Source organism: Abramis brama, assembly GCF_963993115.1.
Source record: "Abramis brama genome assembly, chromosome: 22".
NCBI lineage: Eukaryota > Metazoa > Chordata > Actinopteri > Cypriniformes > Leuciscidae > Abramis > Abramis brama.
This window is the reverse complement of record NC_139984.1, coordinates 25355361-25374610: the sequence shown is the minus strand read 5'-3', so window position 1 is coordinate 25374610 and position 19250 is coordinate 25355361. Positions and strand designations below refer to the sequence as shown.

The window sequence follows — 19250 nt, the reverse complement described above, 5'->3', positions numbered from 1 at the left end:
AAAAACGTGTGTACGCCTCTCTTCCAGAAGATAAATGTATAAATCGCAAATGATCGTGAAATTGTGCAGAGCTGAAAGGTGTCAGATCTCTGCCTTGTTAACGGCGCATAATGAATCGCTAGCGAATACCTGCAGTACTCCGACTCACTGCCAAGGAAAAGTGTGTACGTCTGCTCAAACCCTAAGCACTTTTCCACGTTTTTATAAATATGAACGTTGGCGTGGATTTGAGCATATGCACAATTTAAGATCAAATCTGTGCATACGCACGTTTTATAAAGAGGCTCCTGGTCCTTAAAACAGTACAAAAAAAATCCATATTTGTCCAGAAAAAGATCCACTGTCGTACCAGAGGCAATATAATTAAAATGGTAAGAAGAAATGATGAAATGATCACCGTTGGTTGACGTATTCCCTGTTGTTGACTGAAAAACAAAAATACAATTAAAAACAAGTTTATTTACCCTTCAAAGCAAGACTCCATACTGGGATTCACAGTTATGCAGCACATGTATGCCCACAAGCTTTCAAAACAGGTGCAAACTGTTAGTTGCATCACAAAAGGCACATACTGTTGCCACACTCTCAACAGCTCCACTCATTCAATGAAAGGCTTTCCTACACTCACATTTTCAACCTACAATACATTCAATGAATAATGACATTTTGACAGAACAAATGCATTGGGACTCCTGTAACTTTCATATCAAGGCATGATGCTCCTCTTCAAATGACAAGATATATCATCTGTTGAAATGTGTTATAATACTAGACATTTACAGTTCTGCTCATAAGTTTATATAACCCTTGCAGGAGATGCAAATATTAATAATATTAATAAAATAATTAGGGATGCACCGATATGAAAAATTTGGCTGATACCGATACCGATAATTCTTTATCTTTGAAAGCCAATAACGATATATTGGCCATTTTTGAGCCTGATTACAAAAACAAAAGTCTCACCATTAAAAGCCATGTCCCAAGCACATGATTATAATGATGTTCTCATTATAATTTTATGAACCCTATATGACAGATTTGTGTTGCGCATGTTGCACTGAATTTTCCTTTTTGAAGTGATTCCAATCATATTTCAAGCAATTAAAAAACATCATGGCGAACAGTTAGCATCAGAAGTGTCTCAGCTGAAGGATAATTTATCGACTTTAATATATAAAGTCGTGATATAATAGGTGAAAACATTCACTGATGCTCAAGATGGCAAAACGATGCATTAAGAGCTGAGATTCTTTTTAAAGATTTTTTATACTTCACTTTAAAAGCTACATGAAATGTATACATGTTTCCCCGAAGAAAAAAATAAGTACAATTTACCCCGATCATCCAATTCAAAAAGTTTACACCCACCAGCTCTCAATGCATATTCTTCAAGGGGAATGCAAATTTATGAGCATAACTGTTGATGAGACTTTTTGTCCTTAGGAAATTCTGGATAATTCCAGTTCAACAATAAAATAGTGACTAACTAGCTAGATCGAAAATATTTCCCAACAAAGCATTTCCAAGAGCAAATTTGTTAGGCAATGTGGCACACAATGTGTGCACCAGGACATGTCTGCCTGTCGGCCAAATTTTAGTCAGACTCATTGTCATTCTCTCTAAATATTTCATAACCAATTCAACCATAAAAAATTAGTCATTAGCCTTTGCCACAGACAAAAAGAAAAAAAGAGAAAAAAAAAATTAAGGTAATTTCCACCAAGTGCTAATGAACCACAATAACATTTCATAAAGTCATGAAAACTAGCAGGACTTTAAACCGTATTGTAGTGCACAGACACAAAAGGTTGATTTTTTCACACTTTAGGAGTTTGAAGGGATAGATAATCTTCTGCTGACTCAAACACATACTGGTACCTTCCTAAAACCTTTATTGCACTTCAACCCTTATTACGAATTCATAAGACGAGTGTTTCCTCCCAGGATCATGCTGATGTTTGACCTGCAATGGCCAGTGGGTAGTTAGCACCTCACCCTGCATCCATAGCTCAACAAGAGGCGCACTGATGAGGGTCTACCTTTCCCCAACCACAGCTATGCACTGTTTACTCAGCCCGTTGCATGCTAAATAAAGGGGTGACTCTGTGAGAACACCGTTTCATTCCAGATTAGCTAAACCGGCCAAGGTAGAGAGCCTTGTCCAGTTTGCCACTGCAAGAGAAGTCTAAATTCATCCCTTACCCTCTGACTCTCTCCGCTATATGACCAGCTGTCTGATTGAAAATGTTGATGGTTTGTTACATTTAGACTTGGAAACTACCTTTGTGATCGGGGAGTGAGGTTATGGTCTGGAATCATATCCAGGGAATGTTAGAAAGGAGGCTTTGAGATCAGCCGCAAGGAATCTCTTTGAGATTAACGTCAAAGCCTCGCTGGTTCCAGTTCAAGAACAAAATCCACAATAAATATGCTATGTAAACAATATTATAAATATAAATTTGGGTGGTGAAAATTAAAGGAGATGAAACATTCATAGCATTCATTCGTTGATGAAGAATCCCGCTTCACTTATCAACATTCAGAAGGACAAAGGCACATACTTGGAGCTTGGTGAAAAGGTTCCAAAGCCAAAGGAATTACAGACAGTATTTTGTGAACTTTTGGGATGGGAGGCAACACCCCTGCCAGCAGTAATCTGTTCACAGCGCTGAATTTCGCTTCAAGTGAGCGAGGGCAGTGCCATATTCAAGACGCATCCTCTACAGGCTCCCCCAGGCAGTTCACTTGAATCCAGACACAAGAGCAAAATTCAAACGTCTGTGCCCACAAGACATGTGCGCAAGATTTAGGATCAGTTGAAACACGCTCAAACCCTCATCTCAACTTCAAGTACGCCGGCACAGAGTAGTTAAAAAGCAAGAAGTCCATTCGGTAAAGATTGAAGAGTTTCTTCTGGTAAAACGGACTGATGTTGTCAAAGAACTTGGCAGCCATGTCGCCCGTGGTCCTGGTGCTCTTGGAGGTGGCTGGGAATTTCACCTCTCCTTCGGCATCGGCTAACTTCAGGATGTAGCGGGAATCTTGCGCAAGAGTCTCGTACTTGCCCACCACGTCGTAACGGATCAGGCAAGGGTGGCAGAGTGAGTGAACCCTTTCCCAGTGCTCATTAAACGGTTCCTCTCTCTGAGTCCGAGGGTCTACTAAATAATACACAAACTCCTCGAACGAGACGTCGTTGCCTTTTTCCAGTGCTTCAGCCTGGGGGTCGGCACGATGTCTCCTGATGATTTTGGTCCCGTAACGTTTATGAAAGGCTGTGTTGTAGCTACGGGTGAACTTGTTACGATAGGCCGAGACGAGTCTCTCGAAGGGTTCGCGCACAAAGACGAACTTCAGATATGTGCGCAGACGCTTGTTGATCTCGGCCGTTGAGTACTCCGAGAGTGAACGCAGGTTGCCCGCTACGTGAGCTACGTTGGCGGGAATAGCCAGCGGTTCACGGTAGCGCCCATTGCCTGTAAGCACCATCATTACACGCTTCCAGTTGGTGCATGCCACTTTGGGGACATAGCAATACAGTAGCTTGTGTTTATCGTCCACTATGAGGTGGCGGAGGTCCTCTGGGCCGAGTACGCGTCTTTTGTGGGTGTGGGTGTGACAGGTTTCCTCCAGGAGTTCCCTTCGACCCTGCAGAGTGGCCTGCACTGCAGACTTCTCCAGCTGGAGGACAGGAAAGAGTGGTATTAGAGGAAATAGAATGAAAAAAAAAAAAGGCACCATTTGTTCCATGAAAGTCAAATGGGTTCAGAACAGAATTTCATATTTGGGTTAACTATTACTTTAAACCGAAAATCTTTTCTTCTGAAACCAAATGTAAAATTTCTTAACAGTGCAATTATGGAAACCACAAATTGCACGACATGTAAACGCATGCATTTGTGTGACTTTTTATGATAAGACAGATCCTGTGTTTAGGGGAAGTTCTTGTGAAATCATGAGGCACATAGCAGTAATGGGAGGGTAACGGTTTTGCCTGGGGGATGATCCACAGATGGGTTTGATACAGGCAAGAATATAATAGGATTTGATGAGCTAGTAGTGATTCAACTAGATGGACCTTATCTAGATGTTCCACTCAGACCTTTAAAAGCATGGTTCATCCAAAAGTGAAAAATTTGTCATCATTTACTCGCACATCATGTCATTCCAAGCCCATGTGACTATTTTGTCCAAAAAACACAAAAGCAGATGTTTAGCAGATCTGGGCTGTTTGTTTTTCATACAATAAAGTTACACAATGAAAAGTGTCTGTATGCATGGCTTCAAAAAACGTACGGTGCATTCACACACACCTCATTTACTTTGAATGTGTTGCCGAATTGAATGGTGGGTTCCGTTGCGTCGCGTCACTGGCGTTGCTCGTGGCAGAAGTTGAAAAAATGTTTCAAGCGCCAACGCAGGCATCAGCCAATCAGATTACCTATGCAAATTCCCTAGCGCAGATGCTAACCAATTGCGTTCATGCAACACTTGGAAAAGTAATGTGATTGGCTATTGTCACTATGACGGTCGAGTCAGCACCAGTGTTATAAGAATATATAAGAATATAGTGCACAAGTCGTATGAACTACTCCTAATATACTATGTTTGCCATTTTGGAATTTGTCAGAGCCAGTTCCCTTTCACTTTCATTCTTCAAAAATGTAATGTAGATTTTAGATTTGGAACAACGCAAACTAAAACATCTACTGTCAGAATCTACACTGACATAGTTGTAATGCATGTAATTTTGTTTTTGTCAGTTGGTTTGCATGTGTCTTTATAAGATGATGGTGTTAGGGGTAAATTGGGGTGAATTGAGCTCCTCCAGGAATGTGAGGTTGTTATTTTAGTAATTCGACTTCCACTGCTGTTAAAATCTGTCCCTTCAACAACAGGGGTCCGAGAAATGCACCCCGTCCTCTGTCAGTCAGCGCTATCCACCGAAATCATATCATTTAAATTCGCTTTCAAAAGTATTATCTAGTTTTCTTTGTTTTATTTAATAATTGTATAACTTATTTAATAATTATTTAATAATTTAATAAATAAATATTGAATAATTATTAGTCAACAACATTTCTATGATTTCAGCAGAAAAAAATACATACCTGGTCATTTTCTTGTAGTGTCTGCAAAGGACTTCTTCCTGATTTAACTGGGAAACTGTTCTGACCCGAAATCTGTTCAGAAGCTACAAGCACACAACAAAAACAAAATATGAGAAATGGCAACATAAAGTTAATGGCTCCATAAGCAAAACACAATGGATACATTAACTGATATTGAAGTAACTTCAATAGACCAGAATATCATAGAGACCTAGAAACCAGATAACATGCTAAAAAAGCCACTAGTCTTTGCGCAGAGCAATGCCTTGGCAACCACCCACAACATCCCTGCATTCTGACGCCGAGTTTTGCATGTTCGAGCATCATTTACATTTCCCCCAGAGAGTTTCTTTCGGGTTAAGAGACTCGTGACCTTGTGTTGCGAGAGCAGAGATCAAAGTGCTTTGTCTGAACGATCACGTTATTGAGCTATAAAAGATTAGAGCTGTTAATTCTGGGCATATGGGGAGCAGCGGGGATCGTGCTGGTACACAATTACTGCCTTCTCTGACTCCTGCACCTAGCTGATCAGCCATAAATTTCCTCCTTCACATTTGCATTCTCTATAGGAACAGTCTGTTCTCTTCAGTCCAAGCCACTTCCCCCCTTACTCCCCTTCCCACCCATCACACACACACACACACACACGCACACTCCTTCAGTCTGTGTTGGGCCCCTTACCACTAACGTAAGTGATTGGTTTTGCACATGTGCCAGCTAAGTCAAAGGGATACTTTAAATGCTCTAGCAAGTCTGGACACTGAGAGAGTAGAGTAAAACTTACATTTTTTTTTTTTTCGAGAAATGGTCAGTGAAAGATGTTTAACCCTCAAAAAATGCTTATCGTAAATCTCAGGGGGACAAAAATTATGTAAAAAATGTGTACAATGATGTATGTAATTATAGCATTTTCTTGACCTATTTTGTAATTTTCTATCAATAAACAGAAAAACATTAAATGTATAGTATTGTGGGACACTGATAAATAATTTGTACATCAAGCAAACTAAATTTAAATTAAGTTAAAAAATGTTTTTACCTCTAATGAGAATTAATTAAAAGCTAAACCTAAAAGAATTAGTGGGACACCAAAGTGGCAAAAAGACCATAAAAAAAGACCATATGAGGATCAAATGGAAAATGGAAGGGGAAAAAAACCCTGATATAACATGGAAAAGGCAGAAAGAAGGAAATGGGGAGGGGGTTGAGTACATATACAGACCAAAAATTGTGCTATGAAAGCAGGCACTGATGGCTTTCCCAGCTTTTATATATCCTCATTATTCAATGAAAATGAATACAAGTCTGCAAATCCAACAAAATACATATGTAATATCTACAGTGAAATCTAGCAGTCTCAATGTGCAGCTTTTCAGTTTTGTTATTTATTTGACACTTATAGTAAAGAGTGACCATGCAACATTTGCAAGTGAAATGCTTAGTTTGTAATGTAGGTCCATTATAAACAAGATAAGTTTTCACAATCAAACGAGAAGGGTATTTCTGCAATCTCGCAGGCTACAGTTTCAGGATTTTTATTTATTTATTTATTAGCAGTAAACTATTTTATAGCACTTACTATTCAATTATGTATTTATTTTATTATTTTTTTGATTGATATAGCCTATTGTCCTAAACAACCCCTAAACCAAACATACCCATTAAACACGCTCTTTGAAATATATATGAGTAACTATATTCTGGTTTTCTTGTAAAGAAAGACTATTTTCTGTGTATGTGGGAGACTTCAATTCATTAGTACATACTAATGTGTGACTGACACACATAAAGGGATAGTTCACCCAAAAATGTTGTCATCATTTACTCACCCACATGTTGTTCCAAACCTGTATGAGTTTCTTTCTTATGTTGAACACAAAAGAAGATATTTTAACGAATGTTGGTAACCAAATAGTTGACGGCACTCATTGACTTCTAGTAATTTTTTTTAATACAATGGCTATTAAGTTAAAGGACAAATCCAGTGAAAAATGAACCTAGGGGTAATTAACACATGGTTACCGAGTCGATTGTTCCCTGCGATGCGTTTTCATGAAAATCGAATGTATAGAGTTTTATCTTTAAAAACAGATTAGCTCATAACAGTAGTATATGGGGCACAGAGTAAGTAAAAATAAATCGCTAGTTAATACCACTAACAAGGCTCAAAATAGCCTCACACTAACACGGTAACATAATGAGGGTCCCTACATGCAAACCGAAGCATTGAGAACTTTGTAAGTGTACAGACAGTTTAATAAGAAGATACTTTATAAAGACAGTACATTACGCGTTGACATGCAGGAGCCATCTTGGAAAACAGTCTCGACTAATCGAGCCACGAACGCCGTGCTACGTTAGATTTCACAAACGTAATTCCTATCGACCAGCTATCCTATCGACGGCGTTCGTGACTCGATTAGTCGAGACTGTTTTCCAAGATGGATCCTGCATGTCAACGCGTAATGTACTGTCTTTATAAAGTATCTTCTTATTAAACTGTCTGTACACTTACAAAGTTCTCAATGCTTCGGTTTGCATGTAGGGACCCTCATTATGCTACCGTGTTAGTGTGAGGCTATTTTGAGCCTTGTTAGTGGTATTAACTAGCGATTTATTTTTACTTACTCTGTGCCCCATATACTAGCGTTATGAGCTAATCTGTTTTTAAAGATAAAACTCTTTACATTCGATTTTCATGAAAACGCATCGCAGGGAACGATCGACTCGGTAACCATGTGTTAATTACCCCTAGGTTCATTTTTCACTGGATTTGTCCTTTAATGGCTACCGTTAACTGTCTGGTTACCAACATTCTTTTAAATATCTTCTTTTGTGTTCAACAAAAGAAAGAAACTCATAAAGGGTTTTGGAACAACTTGAGGGTGAGTAAATAAACTTTTCGTTTTTGGGTGAACTATCCCTTTAACAATGTGCAGTAGCCTAAATGGTAAAATAATAGCTCTACAAACTTGCGTGTTTATTAGTACGTTAATAAATTAAAATAATTTGAAAACAAATACCAGTTTACAACATCCAGCAGCACAATGAAATGTTTTTGCACAGCCTTATAATAACTGGAGACTGCTGAAACCAAAAGCCTCAAATATTCAAGTTTAAAATAGTCGCCCCTGCTCTTACGTTAAAAATAAGCTGGAAGGATAATTAAAAATGACTCATTTCCGTATGTATAGTGTTTGCATCTGTTTGTTTGAAGTTTGAATCATATCTCCGTTGTTGAAGTAGAATTGGCTAGTAGCGCTGTCACCCCAAAAAATAAATAAAACTAGAGTCCTAGAAATGCGCTCTTGAAACTACAGCCTCTGGTAAAGCTGGAATATAGTATTGAATCAAACAGCTGGAGCGCTAAACAACTAGTTGAATCATAGCCTGAACAGCTAGGTCACTTATAAGCCCTGTATAATTAGGCTGCAAATTTAGGCATGTGAATATTAATTAATTCAGTCATGAAGTTGTTGCTTGGTGACCTTCCAGGAGCATCTAGTCATATACCTTAATTAATATTCCTGATTGCTTAATTCGCCCGATGATTAGCACCCACCCAACAACGTCTGCCTTTCAGCAAATAGACCCGCTGAGTGAATGTCACAAAAATGTTAGCGTAAAGCCTTATATGTGAGCATCACAGCTCAATGTGTCATGTGCACATAACCACATGTGCATATTTTATATAAAATATTTAAAATGTATGACCTCACAACAGATAATGCACTTGTTAAATAGTGGTATACAAACAAACTAAGGCATAAAATAAGGAACTATATAATGTTACTCAACGCCACAATTTGATGTCTGTGCCAAGTACAATCATATCAGAGCTGCCATCGCAAAATAATGTCTTCACAAGATATTTGAAATCATGAACATCAGCTGATAATCATTTTTAAAAGGAAGTGTGTGCAAGAGGCCGTTAGAGGCAGTCTGATTCACAACCACAGAAAGACGTGAACTTCCGCTTGTGACTTTTTTTTTTACAGGATCAGAGTAATCTATAGAGAAATTTGCTTGAAGAACAAAACAGATTAAATTAAATGATGACAAGACAATACAGTATCACCCAAATGAGTTCCTCAAAAAAGCTACTTGGTAGAAAAAAAGCATTAAATGACTCCCAAAGGTGTGCAATGAGGTCTCTTTTTTAAAAGTTGTTAGTATGCACTATGAGTGAGGTTCCTCACGTCAACTGAGGCCAGGCGGCAACAACAAAGGTTGTTTGCTGGAATGCTACACAGGCTTATGGCCATTTATGTTGGCCTGTGAGGGTTTACAGAGGACAACACTCAAATCAGCAGGCTTTTATCAAAAGTTCGCAAGGTAATGGGCAGGAAGCCCTCATGCGGCGCAGCAACTGTGCTAGCTTACTAATCGAATTCTGCTAAGCCTCGTGTGGAGAGAGTTTTTTGTTCTCTGAGGTGACTTTTCAGTTTTTGTTTTACTCCCGAAATCAAATGATTTATCTACTCAATTGTCTTCACAGCTGGTGCTCTCGCCCCTATAGTCTAAATATAATTAGGCTGCGGTATTGGAAACACATTCAAATGACTTTGAGGATCATGTTTCTCAGGTTGAAACTACACTGGAAACAGAAGAGCTTATGCTTCCTGGATGTTGTGCTGTAAGGAAGCATCATATGTGTCATGAAACCTATCAGAAGTGAAACAAGTCTGATGTTGAAATGAAGGCGTTTCATAAGCATTTTGTCTCATACACTTTCCCCCAGAAAACGCTACTTCAAAAAAATGTAATTTCCAGTAATATAATAAGATGTAACCACAAAAAAGCAGATCATACTGACTTTTTTTCAAAACCTTGTTTTCTCCACCGTTTTACTATAGTTTGTCAGTGTCCTCTTTTGTACCTGGTAGGGCTCAAACTTGGTGTTTTGTGTATCATATAGTAGCACAACACTTATCACATTTTTACACTAACATTCAAAAAGTTTGTGGTCATTACATTTTTAAAATATTTTTTGAAAGAAGTTTTTTTTTTTTTTAAATAATAATGAAATAACCGTTTTTAAAATATTTTCTATCTGAATATATTTTAAAATGTAATTTATTCCTGTGATATATAAAGCTGAATTCAGTCTTCAATGTCACATGATCCTTCAGAAATCATTCTAATATGCTGATTTACTGCTCAAGAGACATTTCTTATTATTATTAACTTTGTTGAAAACAACGAAGATGACCAGCATTTATTAAAAAAATTATTTCTGTCACTTTTGATTTAAAGGTATACTAAGTCATTTTTTTTTATTCAAAATTAGCATTTAAATGAGGCAATAGGCTGTATCATAATTTTTTTTTTATACTCTTATTCATTATGGTAAGCCTATTAAATAGTTTATATTTGAGATCTGACAGAATGGTTTTCACAGGAAATTGCGCCAGTCACCCGTGCGTGTCTCGTCATATCTTTAAATAGAGAAATGTTTCTCCTGATACTTTTGAAACGTGTCTGGTGTGTGAGTATCAGAGGTTAGTTATCACAACGAGCAAAAAAGGTTGACATGAAGCAGCTAAATCTCGAACCGCCGGTGAATCACCCCTTTTAAAAAAAATGCCGAACAGAAGAGTCTGCTGGCAAAAAGGGAGCGCGACAGAGCTCGTAATAAAACAAGAATCAACATGGGCTTGGTTTTAATGAGATAGCAAAAACTGAGGGATTTGAAATGTTGTAAAAGCAATGCAGAGATGGCGTTTTTATTACTCAACAGGCGAGCAAGGAATTTTATTGAACAGATACATTTACGTACGTTGCTCTCTAACAGAGTTTATTGTAAAGCATTATGAAAGGTCATATTTATTCGCAGTCAGGCAGAGCCTTGTTGATTAAAGGTATTAATGTATTGAATCGCCATTTAGAGCTATCTTTGTTTGGATATGCACAGATATGAATGAATGTTCAATTAAAGTGGACATTCTGAATAAGCAAGATATAACAAAAAAGAAATAACAAGCTAGCCTTGAAAGCATGAGATCTGCCAATGCCACACCTCCTCCAAAACACGTGAACGCAAACAGCAGATTCTGCAAAGCGTCACGAGACCGTGTTAAATTACCTCATGCCTCAAAGCACATAATATAACAACAATAATGAGCGTACTTAAAGAGCTCTTACTTGTACCACCTGACTGCTGCAGATTCATTTAGCCGTTGATAGTGTTGACATAGAAACGCATAACTCTGAGTCTGAGGACGTTAACAGCTCCGGGTAGAACCTTATGGGTTGCCATCTCATAATTGCGGTTACGACATGGCATGAACGCAGCATAAACTCGTTGTCTTGGTTCAGGAAGAACTGTAAAAGGCTGCTGTTTGTTTGTGGTGCTTGGTGACTCAGCAGACAACTCTGCATAGCTTCATGAGGCAGGTAGGCAGGTAGGACATCCTATCATTGCATTCGGACCAAATGCAAAGATTGGATGAAAATTGTTTGGTCCTGGGACTTCCACACAAGATATATGTACATGTTTTTAATATTTAGACCCCTTCTATTATTGATTGCTATCAGGATGTGAAGAGTTTCAACCAGTATAACAAAAAGTGTTTATATATAAAAAGAAATTGCCTACCCTAACTTTAAGCTATGAAGGAAACACATTTTTAAACAAGAAAGAACATGACTGAGAATTACTGATTTGATTAAATTACTGTGCTAAATTACTAAAATGCTTATGCTAAAATTCTAATGAATACCTACAGCGACCTGTTTCTGTAAAAAGTAGCTTTACTTACCATAAAGTGGTCTTAGGGCAGAAGTGAATCTGACTAGAGCAATCATTTTCCTTTCTGCCCCAAGCACACTAAAGGAAGTAGAACTCCATGTCATAAAGCAAAATCTATTACAGAATGAAGAATGTGCTTAGTCAGAGATTTGGATAGAGTTATGTCCACTCATAGTGGCCCAGCATGTCGTACTGTACAGTATTCCATTCATAGCAATGGTTTTACTCTCGTAAGATGAATTTGAGAAGAGAGAAAGAGATGCATATGATATGAAAAGGTGAAGAAAGGCCGTACTTCTCTGAGCCTCTTTGTGAGGGTGTCACTCTATCCCTGACTAACATAGAGCCGTGACTGTTCATCCCAAATCCCAAAATTCCATTTAAGGCAGGAAATTTCCCTTTATTTATTAAAAGAACGCAGCCTTTTTCTCCTTCCCAGTCCTGAAGAGTGAAAAAATTACCAAAACAAAAGAGATGATATAACAACCCTCAAGCTGTTCTACATCAAGGAATTGCCTTATATCCAAACGAGTGCCATGGTTTGGCAATCAAACAATCTGTTTAAGTCACCTAGCATGATTTGTTTATTCCATCCAAATCTCTGACTGCTTAAAATCTGTTTTGGCTGTCTGAAAGGAAGAGCGAAGGATTGGGAGAGCTGGCGGATACTGACCAATGCCCCGGCAGCACGTTAAATCAAAAGCATCTTGTGCGCAGTTCCTCATAAAATATAAAACAGGTCCATTGGGAAACTTGGCCCTGTAGAGCAGTACGGCTCCCAGAGTTATGTCATTATATGGGTAACCAGCATTGGCTGATGATGCTATACCAAACACATGTGCCTGTAGGATCCAGTCAGACAGTGCTGAAAGTTTATTTATCTGTGCAAGAGAGCATCTGCAAATTGTATCATGCTTTGCACATAGGATCAAGGATCTAATTACAAAGGGCTTGTTCACTCCAAAACAAAATTTCTGTCATCATTTACTGACCCAAGTGTTATTTCAAACTGTATGACTTTCTTTCTTCAGTGGAAAACTAAATATATTTTTAAACATTTACTTTCACTGCATGGACAAATAGTCTGAGACATCCTTAAAAATTGATTATTTGTGTGTGTGTGTTCTTGTAGAAGAAGCAAAGCTCTACAGTTAAGAAACAACATGAAGGGGAGTAAAAAAATACTTTTCAGTTGAACTACCCCTTCAAATCTGTTGTTAAATACAGGTTTTCAGTCCTTGGATTATAGTCCCTGGGGTGATTTATTCCAAAATCGATAAGGCTGATGCCAACCTGGGCGAGCATAATCACTCCAATTCACTACAACTAGAGTGTGAAATGAGTAAAAGACACGTAAACAATTTAGGAAACAATTTAGGCTGCATTACTGGAGAAAATACAAATCCTAAATCCAATTTGACCTTCAATCACTTCATAATGTGACTCAATTTTCAAGGATCAAAGACAGTTTCGCTTCTAGGCCTCTGGAGTAATGGACTTCATAAACTTTTCTAACAGGCCAATGAAAGAGCATTGGAGGTTTGCTTGATGGTAAAGAATGAGCTTATGTTTTCTGGCATGCGGTATAAATGCTTCGGAACAAATTTTCCGTGAACAAATTAATCCTGTAGCCCTGTATAATTTGTCGACTAGTCGGTTGTCAGACAACTAGTTGACTGTCGTGACCCATTTCATTGCTGCAATGAAAAAAAAAATTGTGACAATCAACAATGCCTAAAACTAATTTACCTTTTTAAATATGCTTTTTTACCACAGCAAACTGTAAGGGAGCTGAGTAAAACGCTCGACTGAGATTAAGCAGACTGTCTATGTCAAACTAAACAAGCAAAAAGAAGTGTGATGTGTGGTGAAGTCAGCAGCATGAGCAGCAGTAACTGATGGTGGTCAGATAAGCGATGAAACTGCTGCACATTCAGCAGATGCAGTATTAACCAGATCAGATGAGAACAAGCCTTTAAAAGGACTATAAAAGGACAGAGACACCTTCTTATTTTCAAACTGCCCACAGTGGAGCTGAGGGCAAAGAAATGGCCCTCACTTTGAAAATGTTCAAAGGTCTTTTGACAAAAGCGCACCCAAGGTCCAGTTGAGTATCTGATCGGTGCACTGACTCACAAGCACTTACTGCACAGAAAGGGAAGGAGCTCCATATGTTTCTCATGGACAAACCGCTAAACTTGTATTAGTTGCACCTCACAGATTGCCTTTTGGCTGCATGGACAAATTTTCTTGATGTTGGCTTCAGGTAAAAAGAAGCAGATCAGCAGAAGAATGAGGGGAAATTCAATATTCGATAATTAAACAACTTCCCTATTGCGAACTTGATCACAGAATAAATGCGCCAACACACAATGACAGCTACCAAGCGGTTTCGTGAAGAAACATACATAAACAGAAAATCCATTTTAAGGTAATTACTGATTGCTGCTGCGAGTTTTAGGCCAAGACACCGACAGAGCACTACTTTTAAGATCACTTGTATCAGCTCTTTTTACTGGAACCACTAGGAGGACACAGTGGTATATAGTATAGCCAAACTTCCTGTGAAGTGTGTGTGACCCTGTGAACACTGAAGAGGTGTGGCGCAGCGAATATCTATCCATGAGCCAAACAAGGAAAGCTTTAAGCAAATAAAGCACAGAATTAACATTCATTTGTGTTATACACTCATTGGGTCTCATTCACTAAACAAATATTTCAAAATCATGAATAATAAGATGTTAATAATAAAACAAATATATAGTAATATAGTAACTTATACTTTAAAAATATTGCACAATATTAATTATACAGTTAGAAATATAGTTATAAGTTTTAAGCTTAATCACATGTCTAAGCCTATCTAAAAGTTTCCTCAGAATAGCCTGGATTCATCTACATTTGAATGAGAATAAGAACAATTCTACGTGCATAAACATGTTAATCCGGTGGAAATTTGTTTCTGTGAGCACCTAATTTGTACGCACTTATTAGTGAATGAGAGCCATTGAGATAAACGTCTTCAATAACGCAGGTGTGAACACCTACAAACACCTGGTAAGTAGAGACAAATGAAGGATCACATGATGTTCTTTTGCCATAGTCAAACTATTTGCCTCTGGCAGGAGAATTCTTAAGGGTCAAATCCTGAACTATTCTTGAGAAGCTATTTAACTGCATATAACAAGCCTAAACAAGAACGGTTCAATGGAGCCAAATCTAGTCAGGGGAACTGGATTATTCATTTAATTTTAAAAAAAGGACAACGCCAAATTGACGCCAGCCTTGCAATCTTGGCTGTATAATAACATTTTCACCAAACAATCTGAACTTGGCTCTAGTCTATGTCTCCCAGGCAAAGGGGGAAGTTTAGTTTGCAAAATAAATAGAAAAAAGATTAGCTATTATCACTACCAGGTTATGTTCAAAGACTCTCATCCATAATTCACAGGAGACTAACCATAACGTAGACATATTTTGTAGTGACATACTTCACCACTTCATGCTGTTTCTGATTTTGTCCAGATGGACTTCATACTCATAAATTACTGTCGCAGCACAGGTTTACCTCCATATACCCTCTCATGAATGCAAGTAATGAGTGGGTGAAAAATCAGATATGGTCATATGAGGCCAATCCCAAAACTCTGGGACAAAGTCAAAGCCACTGACCTTTAATTCCCCCTTCTTCTCTAATCTCATGCTATCCTTCTTCAAGGTGATCCGTTTCTCTCGGAGGCATCAGGGGAAGGGTTTAAAAGGTTTTGGAATGCCCCAGAGTCTCCCAGTGGGGGCCTTCCAAACATTCCACGGGTAGTTTTTCTCTCCGTCTGCTTTGTTTCCAGTGGGTTTGAACAGTCTTTTTTGTTCGCTGTTCTGAACAGGCTGAAGCCTACACATGTGCACTCTGAGGACAGTCTGATGTCCTTTCTTGTATGTCAGAGGAACTGCCATTATGTGGCATGCATGTCTATGTTATCTAAACTTTATCTACCTAAGCTTGTCAAATGGAAGTGATGACAACGCACTAAATCGTTATTTCAATCAGACAGTCATTGCTTAAGATCTCCCTGGTTCCCTTTAAGTCTTTTAAAAGTGGTTTGAAGAGTAGTTTTCAACCGGTGGACAGTGAAGAAATATTGGGAGAGCAGGGATACTGTGCTAAATTCAACTAACTACATAACTGTAAGCAGCTGGGACACTAAAGCAGAGGCTTAAATTCCTCATGAAATCAAAATTGAAGTTTTTTTTGGCTTTTAGTATGAATCTGTTAGCCTCACTATTATCTATAAGTAAGTGTGCTCCAAAACAATGGCAAAATTCACATTTAGACGACATAAGACTTACAGTCCCTCACTTCCGCCAATATGAATCAATGATTGTGATGACATCACGCTTTTCATCAGATTTTCTGTCCAATCAAATGTCCCCTATATAGACGCTAACATTGATGGCTGTCATTTTTTCACACAATTACTATTTTCTACATGGTGAATGGCAGGGCCAGAGACACGATGGCACAGAGTGGATTATATGCGCGAGTCGGCGCAGACCAGAAAACTAATCAGAATCATTGAATTCTGCACTGAATTATTAAAGCGATATGGAGGAGATTATGAGGAGAAACGGTTAGGAAACTGCAGCTTTACAGAGCTCAATGGCTCTGGCTGAGCGGTGATATAAATGAAACGCTATTAGCTATTTTAAAAAAGGGGAGGAGCTGCTTGATATGTCCCGTCCTGCCTTCCTGTTTCAGGGAAAATGACGTCAACACACTGAATAAAGGCACTTCAGTAAACCTTTAACTTTGTTTTTTCATGGATTGGCCCTTTTGGGTTCAAACTAGCAATCATTCAACAACCAACTTAGATCTTTAACCAACACACCCCTTATGTAGTTATGTAAACACTTAATAACCCTGATCAGACCAAAGTAAAATAACAACCTTCCTTGATGGCACTGACCCCAGATATTTAGGATGTCCAGACCTGGGAGGAGCTATGGGTCAAAATGCACTTGAAACATTATTGCCCACAGTTATTGTTAAAAAAAACTGTGCATGTCATCACTGAACGAATTAATTTAGGATGTGGTCGTGACCTGTTGCAAGAAGTCTGATTTGTAACCTTCATTTGGCTGGTGAAACAAGTTGAAACAAGCATCTAACTTCCTTTTTTTGGGGGGGATTGATTGACAGAATTAGCTGTACACCAATAAAAATGTTTACTATATTGTAGCAGTTGAATATTATGGTCTTTACTCAATCTCAAACTAAATTTAAGTAGCCATCAATGATCTCATTCGTACATTTCTGTAGGATCTGCTTACGCCCCAATGACAGACACATTGTTAAACTGCTAATGAAATTGGATGTTGCATAGCTTATTACTATATTATAAGCATCACATACTGAATGATTATTTAAGATTTTCTCTAAATGCTTTATTGTAATTCATGTGTCCAGTTCATTTGCTGACTGCATCCAAGATAGAACCTAAATTAGCTACTGTAGGCTATATAACATTTACAGTGAACAATTGAAAAGCGTTTCAGCATGTTTAAATAAAATTCAAAACCAAATCTGGTGTTGATACAACTGACATACGATTTAATGAGCCAAACCATTGACACCTGATCATACGAATCGTAAATGTCAGAATGAGAGACGGGTTCTTGGTTCAATGATTCAGAGAAACGCTCGGACCGATTCAGTCTGATTTTTGATTGTGAACCGGCTCATTTAAAAGATCCGACTCAAATGAACAAATCCATTATGAATTAGACTTCGCTACTTCAGTAATAGGCAACTCACCTGATCTTGAGATGTTCTGGAAGTATAATATGAGAATGAAAAACGACCCGACGCATGTCGCCAGAAACACCCGACCCACTTTGGGCTTTATCATTCTGAGACTCCTCTAAAGGACGATGCCCGACTCTCGCCCGGCGACAGAGGTCCGCGAAGGGCTGAAGAACAATTCTAAAAGCGTCTGTCCAGCGGGTTCCTCATTTTAGAGTGAAACAACATATTTGCAGTCCAAATACAACTCCGTGAAAACTAATTCTGATACACGTTTCATCCGAAGCAGCCCGCTTGTCTACCGGAGAACAAACCGCTTTATAGTTGGGTGTTACACGAACCATTGATTCACCTAAAAAACCTTACAGGTCCAACTCTGTTTCATCGAGCCGTCGCTTCCCACGCGGTCCCGTCAACTACGCACACATTCCATTGAACATCTACATGTCTTCTGTACGTCACATGTTGCTGTTGTCAGTTGAATTCAACAACTTCCCCTAAACATGGAGGGTATTGTATCAAACTTTCGGGCATGACGTCACGCCCACCAGCATCTAGCTGAGTGCCCAGGGGCCCCTGGATGTGACGCAACGGCTGGAACCCCTCTGAAGTGTGAACGTTAAACTCGAGCGTTTTGTAACGTTGCTGAACGAAACCAAAAAAAGCAAACCAGTCTTTCCAGATTTAAAAAGTAAATGTAAATTCGCTTTATATTTCACTTTTATGACTTTAAAGAAGAAATGTCTAATCTTTCTCTCTCTTTTTTTCCCTTTTTTTTTAAATCTCAACTTTCGATGTGATAATCAGGCACTTTTATAAATGTGTCTAGTTCTAAAATACCATATACATTATGTGTCAAAAGTGATTTTTGAACAAATAATGTATGTTTAGTGACATCTGGTGGAAAATACAGGAACATTCTGACTGATTCTCTTATCTCTAATAACTTTTAAGACTAGTCTGAGCAGTTTATGGTCTTCAAACTTCAAGAACTCCTTCATTGATAAACAGACAGAAGCTGTTACACACTGCATAAAATTGAGTGTTGCATTTCAAACCTGTTGATGCATTTACATCAGCTATGTTTATTTGCAATGGCATTTAATAATCATTATTGATATAAGCCATATACTTGTAAATTAAAGTTTTCTTAAGGTTGTGGTGAATTGGCCAAGCACAGCCTAAGCACGGCTTCCATTACTGAAAACCGTACAGTCAGCATAATCCTGTTTCTATGATAAGGTATCACTGTTGTCCAGCTTCACCTTCTGTTCAGCACAAAGAAAAGCAGGCCTGCATATAATATCCTGTTTATTTACGGTGAATGCAGAAATGCCGGTTTTACAGGTTGCTAACAATATCCTGTATTCAACCAAGATTTAAATATTAACAATGTAAAATCTGATTGTAAACAATTTCCCCATGTGAAGAGCTTTAATAATAAGCCATATTGGAAAAAGTAATGTTGATCCCGATCAGAGTTAAAGTCCAATAACGACTGGTCTGATGTCTGGTTCATGTTGATTCAGAGTTAAAATGACCCAGGAAATGCTGTTCCACTATTTATATATATATGCAAAATATT

The 19250-nt window shown here is 38.2% G+C and overlaps 1 protein-coding gene across 1 annotated transcript; it reads right to left on the bottom strand.

The window, feature by feature from the left end:
• Nucleotides 1-439: 439 nt before the first annotated feature.
• LOC311073214 (carbohydrate sulfotransferase 11) lies at nt 440-18292 on the bottom strand. The gene is made up of 3 exons (XM_084098727.1): nt 17678-18292; nt 5115-5197; nt 440-3684 (listed from the first exon to the last, which is right to left on the bottom strand). The coding sequence occupies exons 1-3, from the start codon at nt 17769-17771 to the stop codon at nt 2839-2841; spliced, it is 1023 nt and encodes a 340-aa protein (XP_083954853.1). The 5' UTR covers nt 17772-18292; the 3' UTR covers nt 440-2838.
• Between the last annotated feature and the right edge of the window lie 958 nt (nt 18293-19250).

Coding starts and splice junctions, on each gene's coding strand:
- LOC311073214 (XM_084098727.1), bottom strand. CDS start 17,771: ATGATAAAGCCCAAAGTGGGTCGGGTGTTTCTGGCGACATGCGTCGGG. Junction 5,198..17,677: donor CCAGAACATCTCAAGATCAG/GTGAGTTGCCTA, acceptor GTGTGCTTGTAG/CTTCTGAACAGATTTCGGGT. Junction 3,685..5,114: donor CACTACAAGAAAATGACCAG/GTATGTATTTTT, acceptor CCTGTCCTCCAG/CTGGAGAAGTCTGCAGTGCA.